Below are 20,444 nucleotides of genomic sequence, written 5' to 3'. Positions count from 1 at the left end.
TGAATTTTTTTTAATGATTTAGGTCTGACAAAATAATTTTTTTTCAGCAGTTGTCTAAGAAAAAACAACCACAAACAAATTAACCATACTTTTTTCAGGGTTTTCACTATATAATCAAAATCAATTTAAAAAACTATCCTGGGCTCTTCTGGGGCTGTAGTGCCAGGCTAAATAGCATCTGTATGCTATTTGCTATTTGTCTTTAACCACTCAAATTAAATCTGTAAATTTGCAGTTTAGTTACTATAGGGTTGTTATATTTTAAATACATTGCTCAGACAGGCACAGAGAACCTGCAATGAAGAAATTATACAGTGGGTGACAGTCCAGATATTTTCAGACTGCACGGTAGGTGGCGGAAAATATGTAGTTACAGAAAATCAGGAGTACGAAGAAGAAGGAGGAGGAGTTAAGAGGAGGACTTAAAGAAAGAAAGTCATACCACACCGGGACCAAGTGCATCTTCACGTCTGGCTCACTTGGGAGATGTCCACGTAGTTTAATATTAACTTTTTTATTCTTTTTTCTCTTTTGCTGCAAGCTAGGTGTTTAGGAACAGCCTGTTCTTACCTACTACATATTACTACAAGTAAATTGGATGCACTTTTGTAACTCCGCCACAGAAAATAGCTACTAGGTTTAACTCGCTAAAGCTTTCCATGCTTTGATGGTAAGTTCATTTTTGTCTTAAATTAGCATTGCATTTGTTTGTTTGTTGTTTGTTTCAGCTGGCTGTGAAAGAAAGGCTAACCCCATATGTTTAAGGGGATTTAAAAAAAAAAAAAACTAGACTATTGTACGCTAAATGAGTGGGTGGGTTTTGGTGGGGGTTGGGGACATTTGGGCTCTATACAGTTAGCTTTGCTTGATTAGCTTAACTTTAACGGCTCTTGTAGCAGCAGTGAGCGGGAGAAAGGAGGGATACTCTTTTTTCTGAGAAAAATAAAAAGGAAAATTACAAGGAGAAATGGCTTAAACTGGTAAACTGCATAAGCTGCCAGTAAGTTTAGTTTGCAGCTGAAGAACAACAAAAAGCAAGCATCCATGCATATGTTTGTTTTCGCTGTGCGACTTTGAGCAGAATAATCAGTAGCCATCGCTAACCATAAGGTTAATGCATCAAGAATAAAACAGCAACAATTAATGATAGGAAAATTTTAACAAAATCTTTATTTTGTTGTAGGGCATTGTTTTTCTACACAAGTGTTGTACTTAGTATGTATGTGCATGCATGATTAAAGGCGTGCCCCCTCAGTTTGTGTCCTTCCAACAGTAATACTTGTACAAAAGTACATTGTGAAATAGGGTTCCTGTCTCCGCCATTTTCCTTGCTTGGTCTTACTATAGGCTAAAAACAGTCCTATATAACATCCCTGACTTGTATACAACTTTAGCATGATTCAGTGAAAGAAATAATCATAAGCAACAGGAAAGCAGCTTTCATAAGTTATGGAGAGTTGTACAATTTGTGCCAACATATTCAATATGATTTATAACATTATAAGTAACATTATTACATTGTTGATGAAATACAAGTGATCCTTTAAAGTCTGATATGGAGTTATACTTATTCTATATAATGCAGAAAAATAAAATTTTTATGCTGTTTTTTTCTGCATAGAAGGATTGTTGGTGATATATCAAGAAATTGCAGAAATATGTATAGATTTAATATAAATTTAATATAATATATTAATATAGATTCAATATTAATATAGATTTAATATAAAGTTAACATATTCTAATTTTTCCTAAACAGAGTACAGGCAAACCTCAAGTACTCCAATTTTGGAAAGTAAAAAACATGTCAGCTAATGGTGTGTGGCTGTGTGTATATGCTCTTTCAGAGAGGTTGTGACCTTCCTATAAACATACTTGTACAAAAATATGTCGTGACATAGGGCACTGTCGCCGCCATTTTATTACTTATTACAAAGTTTTTTTCTGTGTAGAAGTATTGTAGGTGTCTCCCAAAGTATATCAAGAAATTACAGAAATATGTTTAGATATGTGGCAAAGTAGCAATCCTGCCTAAACACTTTACAGGCAAACCTCAAATCACCTACTTTTAGCAGGGAAAAATCTTGTAAGCTAATGGTGTGTGTGTACGTGCCTCCAGAGAGGTTGTGTCCTTTCTATAGACATAGTTTCTATAGACTTATAGCATAAGTAAGTTAAGCAATTGGGAAACACCTTTGCTAAATTATGGAGAGTTGTACAGTTTTACACACACACACACACACACACACACACACACACACACACACACACAAACATTATAATTACATTATTATTGTATTGTAGATACAATGGCCTATCTATAGGCTCTGAGTATTCACATCCCACATTTCCAGATAATAAGAAAGAATATGCATAGCTCTATGTCAAGGTTCAAGGTTCTTTATTTGTCACATGCATAGTTATACAAGTATAACACACAGTGAAATTAATGTAGCCTGACACGCTCCTCGACATGTGCAAAAATGGGGGGGGGTAGAGGAAGAACATTATATATATAGTATATACATTAGGTGAATGTGCAGTAGTAGCAGCAAGCAGGTGAATTCTGTACATTAAGTGAATTAAATAAGAATAGACAATCTGACTATTTTACAGAATTGACAATATAAACATATTTAAAATTAAAGGAATTTGAAATGTACATTGTGCCGGTGGGTTTAGAGTGTCTGGAAGAAAGTCCTGCCAAGGTTTCAGGTGAACTCATTGTGAAACCTAGCCCCATATTATCATGTGATTTCCTGGGGTCAACAGGCCCAGGATGTAAGTGGGCGTTAAGGCGTCTGGGCAAGGATCTCAAAACTGGATTATAGATGGCAGACGGTTGGTGTCATAAGCCACCGCCTCTGTTCAAAGATGATCGTTCACAGTGGACATAGATGGCTTCTTTCACTCCTCTTTCAAACCATCTGTCTTCTTGACCTCACTAAATCACATGATAGGGTGGGGCTGGGTTTCACAGCGAGTTCACCCGAAACCTTGGCTCATGTGATCAGATAGAGGATCATTAGGGGGTCCATGCCCCCCTGGGGGGACACTCCCATAGGGCTTAAATCTGGGGCTCCCCACCATTTGACTTTAGAACTGAAGAAGCTTCTTGGATCAGAGGTGAAACTTCTTCAAGCAATTTAAAGAAGTCCAGGCGCTTTTCTTTCCAAGCTCCTTAGACTACAATGACCTGGATGATTGAGAACCTTCGCAGACACAGAGTATGTCATTGTAACATTGACATATGCCAGTCCTGCTTGCATACAATACCGGCAAAACACCCCAGATACCCACTCTTAGTCAGGGAAAAACTTTAAGCTGGTGGTTATGGTAAATGGTAAATGGCCTGTATTTATATAGCGCTTTACTAGTCCCTAAGGACCCCAAAGCGCTTTACACATCCAGTCATCCACCCATTCACACACACATTCACACACTGGTGATGGCAAGCTACGTTGTAGCCACAGCCACCCTGGGGCGTACTGACAGAGGCGAGGCTGCCGGACACTGGCGCCACCGGGCCCTCTGACCACCACCAGTAGGCAACGGGTGAAGTGTCTTGGCAAGGACACAACGACCGAGACTGTCCAAGCCGGGGCTCGAACCGGCAACCTTCCGATTACAAGGCGAACTCCCAACTCTTGAGCCACGATCGCTATAATGATTGCTTTGATTTCTGTCATTCTCCTTAGTTTTTCTTGATCTTTGTATTTGTTTGTTTTTCCCTATTTTGTGGTTTCTGTGTCTACCTGCCTGGTTCTCTGTTTTTTATTATGCCAATTTCATACCTGTGTCTTTCTCTTTTATCCAGGTAGCCTTGGGTTTTTGAATACTCTTCTCTCTCTTAAACGAAAGCCCTACAATTGCTGACATGTTTGCAAATATAGCTCTTAGCAGAGGCGTTACTGCCCACCGCCTTAGTAAGAATGCCACGTTCTTCATGAATGAAGGAACATTTGCAGTCCCTGGATGCCGGAACCAGACCTCAGAACGTCACAAACCTCTGTTGCTGATGTTACCGTGGTTGGGTTCACGTCCCCATGCGCTGGCTAAGTACTGTGACATCTACTTCAACACAGGATTTGACGTGCTAGTATTTGAGAGCGAGGTAAGAATTCAGGGACTGAGGAGTTGGAGCATATGTTAAAGTTAATCAGTTTCTCACACTAACTGTAGAGCTGCTCTTCTGAGTCAGCTAAAACAGTATCTGTTGTATCAAAGATAACATGCTCTTTGACCCCTACTGATGAATAATAATAATACATTTTATTTATAGGCGCCTTTCAGACCCTCAAGGTCACCTTACAGTAACACGTAAACAATACCATAAAAACATAAGAAAAATGTATATATAGCAAACACGGTAAGATAAAATTTAGACATAAACAGTCATAAAAGTATAAAAGCAAATATAAAAACTGAGCAAGGTAAAAATGGCCTAAGACAGATCAAGTGTATGCAATTCTAAACAGATGAGTTTTGAGTAGTGATTTAAAAGTGGTGAGACAAGTGTGTGGCCCGTAGAGCAAGTAGAGGTGCATTCCAAAGTCTCGGGGCAGAACAACTAAAGGCTCTGAGTCCCATGGTAGTCAGGCGAGCAGGTGGAACTGACAGAAGGGAAGCTGAAGAAGAGCGGAGTGTACGAAGGGGTGAGTATGTATGGAGAAGATCGGATAGATATGGAGGGGCGAGGTTATGAAGCGCTTTGAAAGTGAGAAGCAGGATCTTGAAATTGACACGGAGGTGAATTGGAAGCCAATGGAGCTGTTTAAAAACAGGTGTTATATGTCCAGTGGATCTAGTTCTGGAAATAATACGAGCAGCTGTATTTTGAACCAACTGCAGTTTATGTAGGGATTTATGAGGTAAACCATAGAGAAGAGAATTACAGTAATCCAGACGAGATGTGACAAGAGCATTGACAAGTATGGTGGTACTGTGTGGTGTGAGTGAGGGACGAAGACGGTTAATATTACGGAGATGAAAGTAGGAAGACCGAGTGATATTATTTATATGTGCTGTGAAGGACAGAGTGCTATCGAGGATGACACCAAGACTCTTAACCTGAGGGGAGGGTGTGACAACAGGAGTTATCAATGGATAACGAAAGACTGGTTGGAACTGTAGTCAGTTTTGATCTGGTGCCTATTAAAATGAATTCTGTTTTATTGCCATTAAGTTTAAGAAAGTTGTGAGTAAACCAGACCTTGATTTCACTTAAACAGTCAGAAATGGATGTGGGTGGGAGAGTAGCTGTGGGTTTGGAGGATAGGTAGAGCTGGGTGTCATCTGCGTAGCAGTGAAACTGGATGTTATGCTTCCTAAAAATATTACCTAGAGGTAGGAGATAGATGATAAAAAGTAAAGGACCCAGGACAGAGCCTTGGGGTACACCGAAATTAACTGGAGTAGATACTGATCTGTGAGGGAGTAATTGAACAAACTGTGAACGGCCAGAGAGATAAGAAGTAAACCAGGCGAGTACTGTACTATTGATGCCAATAGATGCTAATCTGTGAAGGAGGATGCGGTGGGACATAGTGTCAAAAGCTGCTGTAAGGTCAAGGAGAATGAGGATGGATATAAGTCCAGAATCAGCTGCAAGCAAAAGATCATTGGTGATTTTTACTAGGGCTGTTTCTGTACTGTGACATGAACGGAAGCCGGACTGAAACTGTTCGTACAAGTTATTTCCAATGAGATGATGATGAACCTGTGCAGCCACTATCTTTTCAAGAATTTTTGCTAGGAAAGGGAGATTTGAAATTGGCCTGAAATTATTTAGATTGGAGGGATCTGAACCATTCTTTTTCAGTATTGAAGTTATTACTGCGGTTTTAAGAGAAGAAGGAACAGAACCAGATATAAGAGAGGAGTGTACGATATTAGCAATCAGTGGGGCAAGAGACGGGAATGAGAACCTGAATGACAATGTTTCATTCTTGCACTTAACACTAAAATGCATCACAGGGCGGCTAATGAATAATAGTCTTTCTAGAAGTATGTGCTCTGAGTGCAAGCTTGTGGTTCCCAGAATTACCAAAAGCAGAGCCTTAAAAAGTTATCGAGCCCCTGTCCGGTGGAACCAGTTCCATGTTGAGAGAGACAACCTGTACTTTGAAGATTAGACTTAAAAATTTCCTTTTGGTAAAGCTTATAGTTGGGGTGGATCAGATGACCCTGAATCATCCAAAAATTATGCTGCTGTAGGCTCAGCTGTTGGGGACTTCCCATGATATAATACCCACTTTTCTGTTCACGATGCATTTATATGAAACTGTTGTACATCGTTTCCTTTTCCCTACTCTCTCCCTTTGTCCCCCCTTTTTGTGATCAGATTACTGCCCCACGCTGATCTTGGCTCTGTTGGAAGTTTCTTCTTGTTAAAAGGAAGTTCTTCGTCCACAACTGTTGCCATAATATCACCGTTTAGTTTGTCAAATTATAGGCTCCTTTTCTTTAAACTGTAAAGTGTTTTAAGGTCTATATCTGTGAAGTAGCACTATAAGAATGAAACTGCATTAGATAAATGTGAAGAAAGTTTGTATTTAACTAAGATTGCAATGGAAACTTAACTCGTAAAAAAACAAAAGTAGAGGGGACCCCACCAGGACATCGTGGGAGCACTGTAATGTTGCGCATTGATCTTACTTTGAAAAATGAATTCACTCAGTTTTAAACTCAAAGTTTAGTGTGTGTGTATGTTTTTTAATGATTTTCTGAAAGGCTGATTGAATTTCTCCTTTTTTTCAAAGGTGCAAGGGTTCCTTTGGCCCCGCTGGGGTCTGGAACATGGAAAGACATTACTGGAGTTGCTGGAGAGCGAGCGCTTCGTGTCCCGCCCCCTGCTTGTTCATGCATTTTCAATCGGTGGATATACCTTCTCTCAGCTCCTTGTGCATGTGTCGAAAGATACAGATAAATATCAGGCATTCACAGAAAGGATCACAGGGCAGATTTATGATAGCATGGTGGCAGGATCCCTTGAGCACATGGCTATAGGTGAGTTACCATTAACTCACACTTTATCTAATTCTTGTTTTCCTTTTCTTGCAAAATTGATAATTATTTTCCTTCTTTCTTCTCAGGTTTGGGAAAAACTGTATTTCCAAAATGTGAGTGGTTGGTAAAGCAAACAGCCATGTTTTACTTTGACAAGTTTAAAAGCCACACCGTGGACTACTTTGACATATCCTTGGATGTGTTTTGGAATACGCCCATCACCGCTCCTGTGCTGATGTTCTACTGTAACAATGATCCACTGTGTGACCCACAAACTTTGGCGGACTTGGCCGGTTACTGGCGAGGGCGTGGAATGGATGTCACAGAAAAGAAGTGGGACAATTCCATTCACGCGGGCCACCTTAAGAGACACCCAGAGGAATATCTGTCCACACTTCGCATATTCCTCAGTTCCCTTGGTTTTACCCCGTTAAAGGCGAAGTTATGAGGTAAAATCCCAACAATGTAATGCAAGAGGAACTTGACTTCACTGTACATTAACCTCAAATGTTTTAAGCTTTGGCTGGGCTGTAATAGTACATCTTGAATTTTTACACTAATTGGTGTGTGTTATGAAGGTACAGTAACAGTTCAGTTTTATTCAGAATGACGATCACATGTACTCAGGGTTTACTTCATACAGTTTCATAAACACTAAAGCAAAGCATATAAAGAATAAAATGCACTTTGGATCACAATGTTCATGTACGCCAAAGCAAACAAACAAATATAAAGTCTGACACTTTTCTTTTAGGCAAGCAACTGTCTACTAACTTAAACTAAATCATGGAGGGGAAGACAAGTGCAGGAAATATTCCAAACTTAAATTTCTCATTTGAAATGCTGGAACCAGCATAATTTGGCATCTTCATTTTACTACAACATAATGGTTTGTCAGAATTGTTAATCTACTGGTCACTACTGACATTTTCAGTTAACTATATATCTTCAAAAACAGTATACATCATTCCATTTTGCACAACATCTCAATGTCTTTGGAAATGGAGGGTTATACATTGAAGTTCCTAACTGTTCTTTGACCCTCAAAAATACAGTTTCCAAATCAAATGTGAACTTTGCCTTTTGCTTTTTTCTTTTAAATATTTGAGACAAAATGTAAACAGTCCAAAGAACGATGTGAACAGCAATGGCCACAAGCATGCAAGCTCCAAGTGCTTCTATTTATGAAACACGACAGGTCAAGATGTGTGCTTGATGTTTTAGTGTCTAATGTTTGGAGTCATGTCTTTTGGTGCTTGCATTAATGGATACAACTAGAGTTCAAAGTCAAATGACAAATCTCTGGTTTCAGCTTCTTAAATACAATCACTTGTTGCATATTTTTCAGATTTTGTCAGACAAAAGAGTAGAAATTAGCATAGTTTTAGGTGAAACACTACTAAATTTTAAATGTGTAAAGCCTAATTAACTCATGTTTCACAAGCACCAAGGTAATTTTTTATCAGTCAAGATATGTTCAGGGAAAACTCACACAAACCACCTGAAATCTACTTTACCTTTTCCCTCACAGTTAAGGGATTTTTTAAGTGGCTATGACATTTCCTGGTGGTTGATTATGTTCTCATCTCAGGATGTAAAAACCCTTGAATGATTTTGAAATTAAAACTGGACATTTACTTTTCCTGCAGTAATTTACAAGTAAAGAAACTTGTTCCGTGCTTTAAAAAAACAGTTGATGCATGTGATTGAGCTTCAGGGTTAAACTGCTGGTCTGATTTTCAATTTCCTGCTGATAAGCACAGCATGCTGTGTGCACTCAGAAGAAAATGCAATACTACTTGACACTGCTGCTGCTGAAGTTTTGTTTTTTACACATTTTTACACAAAGCCTTGAAAGTGCCTTAAAAAGCACCTCACTTGTTACTACCACCAAGTCTAACAAGAACTAAGGTGATTACAACAGCACGTTTTCATGAAAGTATATATTTGATTAATTTAGGTCGGTGTCTATGGCTACGTTCACACTGCAGGCGAAAGCGCATCAAATCCGATTTTTTCGCCCCTATGCGACCCGTATCCGATCTTGGTATGACAGTGTGAACGGCACAAATCCGATATTTTCAAATCCGATCTGGGTCACTTTCGTATGTGGTACTGAATCCGATACGTATCCGATGTTTTAGAAAGCGACTGCTGTGTGAACGGTCAAGTCGCATTAAATCCGTCTTTTACGTCACTGACACAAGACAGACGCCAATTATCAGCGCCGGAGAAGCGCCCGATAGGACATCGCGAACGGTTTCTTGCCATCCGGTGAAACTGTTGGGAAGACCACATTGGAGAAATGTGAACATTTTATTTTTACTGTATTTTCTGCAGATTCTGACAGAAATCTGCAACTATCCTTTGAAGCACCGCTCCTCTAAAACAGCAAAAAGGATCATTATTAGGTTATTTGCATTATTATGTAAATAACAAAATAACTTAAAGCAAAAATTTGGAAACATAAGGTCCGAAGTCTTTATATTAAGGCCAATCAGTCAAACAATATTGTTTGCTCTGGGTCTAAACAGAGCGAGTTGTGTGTGACATCTTCTTTTGCGCATGCGGGCCGCTTTGAGCGTTCACACTGTAGAGCGTTTGATGTCGCATTTTATGTGTAGTGTGAACAAGCAGACAAAAAAATCGGATTTGATCAAAAAATCGGAATTGAGCATTAAGACCTGCAGTGTGAACGTAGCCTAAGTGTGTGCGTGTTAAACTATACAGTTATCTCTAAGGTGTTTGTATTCTCAATATTCTTGAAGGATGTGACCTGCTAAAATTGGGAAAAGAAATCTTATTCAGTCATTTCTGTTAACACTTTTCATATGACTGACTTGTAAGTTGAAGATGTTTAAGCGTAACATGTTATACTTCTGTGTAATAAAGATGTGTTTCTCTTAACTTGAACCGGTGCAAGTAATTTTTAATTTTTCCTTTTTTGTCAAAGTTGATTACGAAGGGTTAGGAGTTAAAGCACCAATGCGGTGAAATGCAATATTATTCTTGCTGTAAAGCACTGTACTCTTGCCTAACAAAAGATACACATACAAAAGTTGTTCTTTAAAACTATGTGTACAACATAGTTTTTAACTAACTGGGGGTAAATGAAAAGTATGTATTTATATTAGGAGGTAATTATGCTTAACATTTAACCACCTAACCTCAGAACTGATGACCGCATTTAGACTTCAAGCTATTCTACTATTGAGACAGGTGATAAGCAGGTAAAGAAATGAACCTTTGACCAATGCAATTAGCACATTCAGTCATTGTGATGTTTTCTCCAGATATGGGTTGATGCAATCCGTTTCTGTAAGGTAGGTGCTGTACTTTTGCTTCATAACATTTTGCACTGTCCACTTCTTGCTGTGACAAAACAAATTTCCCATGTGTGGGACTAATAAAGGTTATCTTATCTTACTTCTCCAACGATGTCATAGCCCAAGGTGATTTTAAAACTGTGACACTAAAGAAAGGAATATCTTTTGGAAGAATGGTATTCAATCCTTTTAGCAGAGTTACAGGCTTTGAGAACTGAGGTGGCCCAATGCCTTAAAACTACACTGTTTTCGTTACTGTAAATTTTTAGTTTGTACTTAGAAAGTGATTTGAGCTACTGAAGACACCACCTGGTGGCAGAAGCCATGTAGCTCACTCCCAGTATTATCATTACAGTTATGCTTTACTATCAGCACAAGACCCTAGAAATGATTAATCCAGTGTAATATAAGCATCACATAAAAACAAAACAATACTGAAATTTACAGAAGAATATAGGTAAACTATTGAAGGGCCTCTTGTGGTTAACGGGGAATACAGAAAATCAACAACATATCACTTAATCAGTTGTTTTGGATTTGTGCTGTCATGGTTGGTAACCGCAATAGCTTCTTGTTTCTTGAAGTAATTAATTAAGGGATCATCATACGCTCCCTTTGGGCTTTCTGCAGGAAGCACCACCTCAATAAAACAGCTATTGTGGGAAGTTAAAGTAAATAGTAAGTATATGCAAGAAACTCAGTAATGGTGAAAACAAACATCAGACAGAAACGGTACTTCACAAAAAGAAGCTGAATTTTACTTTTATATCAGCTTATTTAAATTTACATATTATTCCTACATTGAAACCTCCAGGACGATAGGTGGCGCACGTGAATGCGAATATCTAACGAATACACTTCCGTTCTTTTTCAAAGATGGCTACTTCCACAAGTAAACATGCGACTTAATCCCGTGGCTAACGACGTCCAAGCTAAACAGTTCTGTGGCGTGTATTCATGCCACTGATAAGCGTGTTATCGAGAAATTAGACATTAGCTTCCTGTGGTGGATTGGTATTAAACTGCATTTCACTTTTTGAGTTGGTGTACACGCCGTAAAGTTAGCAGTTAGCCATGGCGGCGCACACCATATTTGTTGGTTCTCTACCAGATTCAGCTTCTAATGAGCGACTCGAAGAAATATTCTCAGAAATTGGTCCGGTAAAGAAATGCTTCGTGGTCAGAGATAAAGGTACTGTCGTTTATTCGAAAGAACCATACAGAATAGTAATTGAAAAAGTCGTACGAAAGTAGAATTAAATTAAACCTGCAAACATAAACATATTTATGTACATAACAGATATCTGTGGTCTCTATTTATTTTTTAACCAGAGACTGAAAAATGTCGGGGGTTTGGTTTTGTCACATATTCCATGGAGGAAGATGCACAACGAGCCTTAAAAGAAATTAAAGAATACGACGGGCAGAAGCTGTCCCTGACAGTGGCCAAGAGTAAAATCAAAGACAAAAACAAGAAAGGTTCGTATGAAGACATGTTCCAAAACTGGCAATCAGGAGAGTCTGTGTCTCCATGGTAACCTTGCACTTATTTCATTTAGCACCTACAGAGGCAGGCACTGCTCCAAAGGAGAATCAGCAGAAAGGCTCCAAGAAAAAGCTACTGAAAGCAAGACTCATTATAAGGAATCTCAGCTTTAAGGTACAGTATGTTTCATGATTACTAAATGTAACAGCTCAGCGCACACTGACACAAACCTTTGCTAATACACACCGTGTGTTACAGTGCACAGAGGATCATTTGAAAGAAGTATTTGCAAAGTTCGGGACAGTTGTTGAGGTCAAAATCCCCCTCAAACCTGGTAAATACATATGTTTCTTAACACAGTATACATAAGTGAGCATGTTGAAGTATTGCCAGACTTTGGGGTGGATTGATATGTTATGAGGTTGATTTTTATGCTTTTTCATAGACGGGAAGATGCGTGGATTTGCATTTGTCCTTTTTAAAAAGGTGCCGGAGGCGTCAAAAGCGCTTAATGCTATGAACCTGAAGGAGATAAAAGGTCAGTGAGTGAGACCGCTGAGTTGTGTGCTTAAAAAAAGCTCATTATGACTTGTTACTGTGACATTTCCTTTTTTTCAAATGTTGGCATTTAATCTCCAGGCCGACCAGTAGCAATTGACTGGGCTGTACCAAAGGACAAGTTTGTTACTACACAGCAGTCCTCAAATTCAGGTAGTTAAATGACAAAAATACTTTGTGTGCTCCAGTTCCACAAGATATAAAGCTTGTTGTCATTAACAATTTTTTTTTTTTTGCTTCATAGCCAGTACAAATCCAGAAGAAGCAAATGCTAACACTGACAGCGACACTGATGATGAGGATGAAAAAAAGAAGAAAGCTCCACCTGAGAAGAAAAAGTATGAACCTCAAACATGCATTCCTCTGTTTATATTGCCATGAGTGTTAAAAGGTGATTGACTACACTGGTTATTTTTGCTCCACATCTGTCCACAGTGTCAGTTCAAAATCAGCTGTGAAGCATACGGAGGAATTTGAATCAGGTAATGAAGATGGGAGTGAACAAAGCAGTGAAGTGAGTGATTCTGATGATGAAAAAGATGAGGAGGAACAGGAGGATGATGATGATAGGGAAGAGGAGGAGGAGGAGGAGGAGGATGATGATGATGATGATGATGGAGATAGCCTTGATTCAGATCATGATGATGGCAGTATGGATGAAGAGGATGATGAAGAGGATGAAGAAGATAAATTAGGTATGGATAGTATAAATAAATATTTAATATAACATATTTAATATTTCCTTTCCTTTAAAGTTGTTTTCATACATTCTGTATTTGGCTGTTATCCGTAGCTCAGAAAAAGACCTCGAAAAAACAGCTTCCTTCAGATGTGAAAGAGGGCAGAACGGTTTTCATCAGGTCAGTGATTATTCCTCCTACTCGGTCCTGAGCCAGCTTTGGTTTATTTTACTGTGGCTCATTTGTTTTCTTGTTATTCTTACATCCTCAAACTCTCTTTGAGACCTGTTTCTTTTTTCTTAACACCTACATCTAAACTGATTTAGGAACCTGTCATTTGACACGGAGGAAGAAGACTTAGAGGAAGTTCTCCTTCAGTTTGGAGAACTTAATTACATAAAGATTGTTCTCCACCCAGATACAGAACATTCAAAAGGTCGGTTGACAGTCCTTGAAAGTCCTTAAGAAAGACACTTGTGTCTATTAGTTGTTTGGAGAGAACCAGTTCACTTACTCTTCTGTGTTATTGTTGGCAGGTTGTGCCTTTGCTCAGTTTAAGACTAAAGAGGCTGCAGATAAATGCATAGCTGCAGCACAGGATGAGGCAGAGGTAATATGTAATCAAGTGTAATGTACATGATATTTGAATTATTGTGCAATCACACGCTGTTTAGATGGACCCACTTCTTGGGGATTTGGCCTTTTAATGTTGATGTTTTAAATTGGAATGTGGAAACAGCATGGGCAGAATTTAAACAACACATTGATAGCTCTGAGTGGTCAGTGTATATCTATGTATTTTTATTCAATATATTAACTGATAATAACTACTAATAAATAATTTTTCTAATTATTTTTTGTCAAGCTACATGGAGGGTAATTTAAATGTTATTAACTTGAAGCAAAATATTTTTACTAATCTGTCACTTGTCCAACTGATGTTTGAACACTATTATTACAAATTGTCTCGTGTATTCACCCTTTTATAGCATCACTTGAGTCTCTTTTTTGTGTAATAACCCTTGTTGTAGACAAGCCTTGAAAACATTTGTATGTTTGATGCAGGATAGTGGTATCCGTATACATGGCAGAAAGCTGATGATTGTTGCAGCAGTGAGCAGAGAAGATGCCGTGAAGCTGAAAGTCGATAAAAAGAAGGTCGAAACAGGCACGAGGAACCTGTACCTGGCCAGAGAGGGATGTGAGTAAACATTTATCTTATGTGCAGCTTCAGTAAGCAATCCTTTAATTTTGAACATTATTGAAGTCTGTGACTTCACTTCCATCATCTTATGCATGAAAACTCAAAGACACAATTCCTGTTGGTTGGTGAATATATATATGTTATGTGGCCACTTCATTAGTTACACCTTGCTAGTACCAGGTCAGACCTCCTTTTGCCTTCGGAACTGCTTTAATTCTTCATGGCACAGATTCAACAAAGTGCTGGAAACATTTCTCAGAGATTTTGTTTCATATTGACATGATAGCATCACGCCGTTATGCAGATTTGTCAGTTTCACATCCATGATGGGAATCTCCTGTTCCACCACATCCCAAAGGTGCTAGAGCAGCAGTTTCTGAAACATACAGACTAGCCCATCTGGCTCTAACAACCATGCCTCATTTAAAAATCACTGAAACCACATTTCTGATGCACCTAAAGTGTAGGTTTTAGCAGCAGGTTTGAATTTTGGTCCAGGTTGTTTTTGGTGCTTAGTACAACACGGTGGTTAGCACTGTTGTCTCACAGCAAGACGGACCTGGATTCAAAATCAGTCTCTGGCCGGGGCCAAAGACATGCACTAAAAGGTGGTGAGGTTAACTGGTGATTGAGTGTGAATGGTCGTCTGTCTTGCTGTGTTAAAGTGCCCATAAACCCTTCGCAGTGGTCGGTTTGCTTACTGCCGCGCTGTCATCACTTAGATGCAGTCATTTATACCTGCAGTTAAGGTGCAAAAAGCCGCTGCAGTGTTCTCCTAAACGATGGGTGTCGCCACTCAGTTATAAGTCAAAACAGGAAGCCAAGACTTTGTCAAGGGTTCTTTCCACAAACTCTGAAGTTTTCAAACAGTTGCAGCATCTCCCTCTGTGTGTCAGTATGTCTCTGAGCTTGTGTACAGGATCATTAAAGTGGAGGTAAAAATTGGCACAATTATACAGTCATGTCTTCAACCCAGCTGCGACAGTTGTGGTGCAGCACACAAAGTTACAAGAAAACAAGAGGTGTGGCGACCTGTACCATGCACCCCGCCTCTCGCCTTATGGTAGCTGGGAGGCTCCACCCCTGGATAAGCAAAAAGAGAATGGATAGATGGATATCCTTGGTTGACGAACTGTGTTGTCGAACTATTGTTTTGAAGCTACAGCGAAAGACATCATCACAGTGTTTTCTTTAGCTTGTTATCTTTCCTGTGGGACAGCCCAAAGGAGGCTTTAGAGGGCATGAAAGGAATTTGCACTGGCTCCATGTAGCTAAATTGCTTTTGAATGTTATTGTCTTTCACCTCAACTTTCAGTGATTCGTCCAGGAACCAAAGCTGCTGAGGGTGTACCTGAGACAGACATGGTCAAAAGAACCAGAGTAAGTACGTTTTTCATAAACAGTTCCACTCGCAGGATGATTTCTGTTGTATAATAATCAATCTTTCACTTGGTCTTTCTAATTGCTTCCATTTTGAGTCATTATTTGCTGTTGCCTTTTTTTCTTTCTTAGTTTGAAGAAATAAAGAGGGCCAAGCTTCGGGACATAAATGTGTTTGTGTCAAAGACTCGCCTGTGTGTGCACAACCTGCCGAAGTCAGTGGACAGCAAAAAACTCAAATCACTCTGCCTTCAAGCTGTGAAAGGAGTAAAGGGAGTTCGCATCACAGAGGTGAGACTACACCATTGGGCTTGACGTAGATTGTTATTTTGTCACAGTTTTGTGAGGAAAAAAATGTTCTGTGCCCAGCAGGGGGTGTTGTGGTAATTTTTTTTCTCACGCTGTTTGTGTGTGAAACCAACTGTTTCCCTTTTTAGTGCCGAGTCATCTACGACAAGAAGCCCGAGAAGGGTCAAGTGATGGGACAATCGTTAGGCTATGGCTTTGTTCAGTTCCAGGATCATGAACATGCTCTCGCCACGCTTCGCTACCTTAACAACAACCCTAACATCTTTGGCTCACAAAAGGTACAGAAGTGCAGAAATCAGTGGCAGAGTTTTTGAGAAGCGGCACTATTTTAGCCTCTTTTCCGCTTTGCATTGTGGTTAATTTTTTTGGTTTTATGCACCAAATTCTGTTTTCTTATTTCTTTTCCTGGCCCACAAGCAGTCTTGGATTAGTCAGGCATAAGTGTATTTTGTGTCATTTTGCAGAGACCTATTGTTGAGTTCTCCCTGGAGGATTTAAGAAAACTCAAAATAAAAGAAATGCGTCAACAGAAAAGCAAGGTACGTTTGTACTGATCTGTGTGTTAGTTGCAGCTTAAAGTATCTTTGGATTTTAAAAACAAGAACAGATCTTTTTAATAGGAAGTAAGCATGTGTTTATTTTTGCAGGAGTTTTTAAAAAATCAGGCCAACAAAGGAGGAGTGAAACCCAAGTCCCAAACAGCTGGAGATGGAAAAGGACCAGGGAAAGGTGGGAATAAAGCACAATCCTCACTGAAGAAAACGGCAGAGGAAAAAAGTAAGAAAAGATGATTTTTGTTATCATTTAGTATATTTGATAATTGGTTATGATGGTTTATTAGAGGGGCATGTCACGAGTATCACAGCTTTTGGTGCGTGATTGAAAACGGCTGCTCTGATACATAAATGTGCTTTCTTATATTTAATACTGTCAAGTTTACTTTTTATTTTATTCTTTAAATGTCCCATCTGTGCATTTTTCTATATTTATCAGGTATTCCTGAAGGCCAGAAACAAGACCTACACTTTTCAGGCTTCCAGACCACACCTGAGGTTGAACACGTAGATTTGCAGAATGGGAAGAAACGAAAGAAAGTGCTGCCTTTGCCTTCCCATCAGGGACCAAAGATCAGGTGTTGTTTTTACTACTTTAAGTAGTTGCCTGTCTTTTCCTCACCGGTCACTTTGTACTTCTGCATATAGATATTGAAAACAAACACTATAACACAAATATTTTAGGTGTATGTGCCCAATTTCACAAATTAAAAACTAGACAGACATACTGACTGTCACTCCATAATGGGAACTTTCATCCTTTGCAGATCACGTGACAAGAGAAAGCAGCAGAAAGCCCCCCCGCCTAAGAAAGCCAAGCCTGGATCGACCAGGAAGGAGCGACCAAAGCGACAGATTGAGAAGCCCACACAGCCCAGAAACCAGGTTTGCAAATTTGGTGTTACATGTGCTTATTTGTAATCTTGAGTAATGGTCACAAAACATCGTAGAGTAAAGAACACCTACGGATTGTAGTCATTCTTAATTTTAAAACACCAAAGCCGTAGGTATTTAGGCCATTTTTACAGCACTTTTTACACTTAAAAGAAGTTCTTAAACCTGAAGAAAATTGAAGGTAGTTGAGAAGATGCTTAACTCAAAAGGTGTTTCTTGCAGTGTATTTAGTAGAGCTGATGTGAGGGGAAAGTTTGTAAACTGTCTTGACAAAAAAAGAAAAAATAAGACATTTTACATTTTAAGGACAGTGTGGACGTTATAGCAATGTGTCTGAAAGCCACATGACGTCACGTGTATACGACACAAATGACACAAACAACACAACAATGGAGGATGTTAAGGGGATGATGTACCTGCTGCTCCGTCTATGCCCTTTTGTCAGACTCGGGCTAATGGTGTTGGTTTTGTGTAGCTCTTTCTCTGGTTACTGTATTTGAAAAATTACAGTTTTGATTTTTGTGAAGGAGTCACTCTAATTAGTCATCAAGTGATGCCATTGACTGGCCAATCGGTGGCATGCGGTCTGTTGAGGTCAAATTTTCAGATGGACTCTGCTTTGAACACAGGCTGAGCAGGTACCAAAAAAGTACCTGATACCAGGTACTGCTGCCATAAAAACTGAGTTGAACAGAGTGGAGTAGGTACTAGTGGAAAAGGGCTAATGGAGAGTGGAAAGAGGTGTATGAAGTTGTGATGCTCAGTGCATCGTGGGAAGCACCCGAACAGCCTTGGCTTGTTGCACTGTAACTAAGGGATGATTCAGTGTCATCTGATCCTGCCTTAACTATATGCTTTATCAAAAAGGAAAGTTTTAAGCCTAATTTAAGAGTAGAGAGCGTGTCTGTCTCCTGAATCCAAACTGGGAGCTGCTTCCCATTTTACTTTTAAATACTCTTGGAACCTCCAGCAAGCAAAGTGCCCTATTGAGATGGTGCGGCACTATAAGGTCCTTATTATTCAAGACCTTGTATGTGAGAAGAAGGACTTTAAATGTGATTGATAAAGTGAATTTAACAGGGAGCCAATGAAGAGAAGCCAGTATGGGAGAAGTATGTTCTCTTTTTCTCGTCCCTGTCCGAATGCAGCATGGATCGGCTGAAGGCTTATCTGGGAAATTTTTAGGACATTCTGATAATGAATTACAGTATTCCTGCCACATTTTTCATTTCACTCGGAGATAGGATGTTTCTAATTTTAGAGATATTGCACAAAAATTGCAATAAAACTGAAACGCACTGCATAAATGTTATAAATTACTTTGCATGTCATTGAGTGCAACTCGCATTAACCCAGCCAGATTACAACCAGTCAGTCAGTTACAATCTCCTCATCTCAACTATGTGTACAAAGCAACTGGTAACGCACATAATGCCTAGAAAACTTGCAGTGCACACAACATTCCCTTGCTCAGGAAGGCTCATGTACAGGCTCATCTGAAGTTTTTCAGTGATATAAAATGATTCAGAGAAGTCTTGGGAGCGAGTGCTGTGACCAGATGTCAGTCTAATAGAAAATGTGTGGAGGGAATTTAAGTTTTGATTTGGCAAGCGGCAGCCAGGAAATCTGAAGGGTTTAGAGAGTTTCTGTAAAGAGGAGTGGGCTAAGATGCCTTCTAAAATGTGTATAAACTTGGAAACTGACAAGAAATGTCTTATGGCTTTCCTTACGAACAAGGGTTTCTCCACCAAGTACTAATTCATGTTTTGCTTGGAGATCTAATACTTGATTCACTTGATTCATTGTCTTTTTTTGGTGGATTTTTGGTTGATATTCTGTCTCTCTCTCTGAATGTCAGGGAGCTAATATCACTGTCAGTTAGAAGAAAGATTAAAACATCAAAATTTAAAATAATCTAGGTGACAAAGTGTTAACGATCGGTATTTGCAAGAAATCAAACTTTTCCTCTACCTTCATCTTTGTGTTTGTTAATGTTGATAGAAGCTTACTGTTTCATGTAATTATTTTTGTCAGTACAGTCTGATAACAGCTTGCATTGCAGTATTTTTATATTTATTTTTATCTAATATTATTTTGGAAAATTACAGAAAAGGTCTTGACAGCTGAATACCCAGAGTTTTCTGTAATTATAAAGCATAAAGATTCTGTTCATTCGTACAGTGTATGTGTAAAATAAATTTCTGTTGTACATAATTGAAAAAAACAAACAAATTTTCTTTGGTGTATATGAATGGCTGTGGTGGAGATCTTAATCAGTAGGATAATATTACAGTTAAAGATCCAAAATGTATGTCCTCCTTCACATTTTCTAAAGACGTCTAGTGGGGCAGATTGGAGTCTTTGCTTGGCTGATTACATCCCCGGGTGTTATGTTTGACATCCCTGACTTGGAGTAGTCATACTAGATAAGTGTTAGTAAGTGTTAGTTAGTACACTGCAGTCACATTACCCATACGGTCTGTCAGCAGTACTCCTAAACTGTTTTGTTTTGTTTATAGAATAATAAGTTGCTTGTTTTATTGTCCTGCAACACCACATGACATTTTGTTTTGTGTCTTTTCAGAAGGTTAAAATTGATAAGAAGCAGTTCAAGCAAAAGCATGGAGACCGCTTTGAGAGCCTGGTGGAGCAGTACAAGAAGAAACTGATGGGCAACAGTGACACCAGCATCAAAAGAAGTAAATGGTTCAATAGTTAACTGTGTGTGTGTGTGTGTGTGTGTGTGTGTGTGTGTGTCTGTGTGTGTGTCTGTGTGTGTGTGTCAGGTTAAGTTCCGAAAAAACAGGAACTCTATATTTGGCATTCTGTCTGACGTTTGAGAGTACAACAGATTTTCCTAGAAATTGGTTTTGTGTCAAACTGAAAGTAACCTGTACAGCTTGATGCCCACATGCTGAACCTCATTCATTCTGTTTGTTTACTCTTTTAACCAGCGAAATAAACCTAACTATGTAAGGATACAGTTTTGTACATGTACATGGATTTTAAGGAGAAAATAAAGCGTTGTATTTTGTTGCGACTCAC

The 20,444-nt window shown here is 39.0% G+C and overlaps 2 protein-coding genes across 2 annotated transcripts; both read left to right on the top strand.

Annotated features, from left to right (window-relative positions):
* Positions 1 to 324: 324 nt before the first annotated feature.
* Positions 325 to 9,015, top strand: si:dkey-5i3.5 (uncharacterized). The gene is made up of 4 exons (XM_003440568.5): positions 325 to 670; positions 3,818 to 4,114; positions 6,762 to 7,008; positions 7,095 to 9,015. The coding sequence occupies exons 2-4, from the start codon at positions 3,878 to 3,880 to the stop codon at positions 7,454 to 7,456; spliced, it is 846 nt and encodes a 281-aa protein (XP_003440616.1). The 5' UTR covers positions 325 to 670; positions 3,818 to 3,877; the 3' UTR covers positions 7,457 to 9,015.
* Positions 9,016 to 11,193: 2,178 nt separating this feature from the next.
* Positions 11,194 to 20,444, top strand: rbm28 (RNA binding motif protein 28). Its single transcript, XM_005470846.4, has 20 exons — positions 11,194 to 11,526; positions 11,667 to 11,813; positions 11,894 to 11,994; positions 12,079 to 12,154; positions 12,266 to 12,358; positions 12,460 to 12,531; positions 12,623 to 12,716; positions 12,814 to 13,073; positions 13,172 to 13,238; positions 13,385 to 13,494; positions 13,595 to 13,668; positions 14,124 to 14,259; positions 15,578 to 15,642; positions 15,775 to 15,933; positions 16,080 to 16,229; positions 16,416 to 16,490; positions 16,599 to 16,728; positions 16,945 to 17,083; positions 17,273 to 17,390; positions 19,984 to 20,444. Exons 1-20 carry the CDS (start codon positions 11,409 to 11,411, stop codon positions 20,116 to 20,118), a joined length of 2,319 nt encoding a protein of 772 aa, XP_005470903.2. The 5' UTR covers positions 11,194 to 11,408; the 3' UTR covers positions 20,119 to 20,444.

Source organism: Oreochromis niloticus, linkage group LG7, assembly GCF_001858045.2.
Source record: "Oreochromis niloticus isolate F11D_XX linkage group LG7, O_niloticus_UMD_NMBU, whole genome shotgun sequence".
Taxonomy (NCBI): Eukaryota; Metazoa; Chordata; class Actinopteri; order Cichliformes; family Cichlidae; genus Oreochromis; species Oreochromis niloticus.
This window is presented reverse-complemented; position numbering and strand designations above follow the sequence as displayed.

Bases quoted from the DNA above. Each gene is read 5' to 3' on its own strand.
- si:dkey-5i3.5 (XM_003440568.5), top strand. From the start codon at position 3,878: ATGTTTGCAAATATAGCTCTTAGCAGAGGCGTTACTGCCCACCGCCTT. The intron at 4,115-6,761 runs GTAAGAATTCAG...TTTTTTTCAAAG, and splicing joins TGCTAGTATTTGAGAGCGAG to GTGCAAGGGTTCCTTTGGCC. The intron at 7,009-7,094 runs GTGAGTTACCAT...CTTTCTTCTCAG, and splicing joins CCTTGAGCACATGGCTATAG to GTTTGGGAAAAACTGTATTT.
- rbm28 (XM_005470846.4), top strand. From the start codon at position 11,409: ATGGCGGCGCACACCATATTTGTTGGTTCTCTACCAGATTCAGCTTCT. The intron at 13,074-13,171 runs GTATGGATAGTA...TGTTATCCGTAG, and splicing joins GGATGAAGAAGATAAATTAG to CTCAGAAAAAGACCTCGAAA. The intron at 14,260-15,577 runs GTGAGTAAACAT...CTCAACTTTCAG, and splicing joins GTACCTGGCCAGAGAGGGAT to TGATTCGTCCAGGAACCAAA.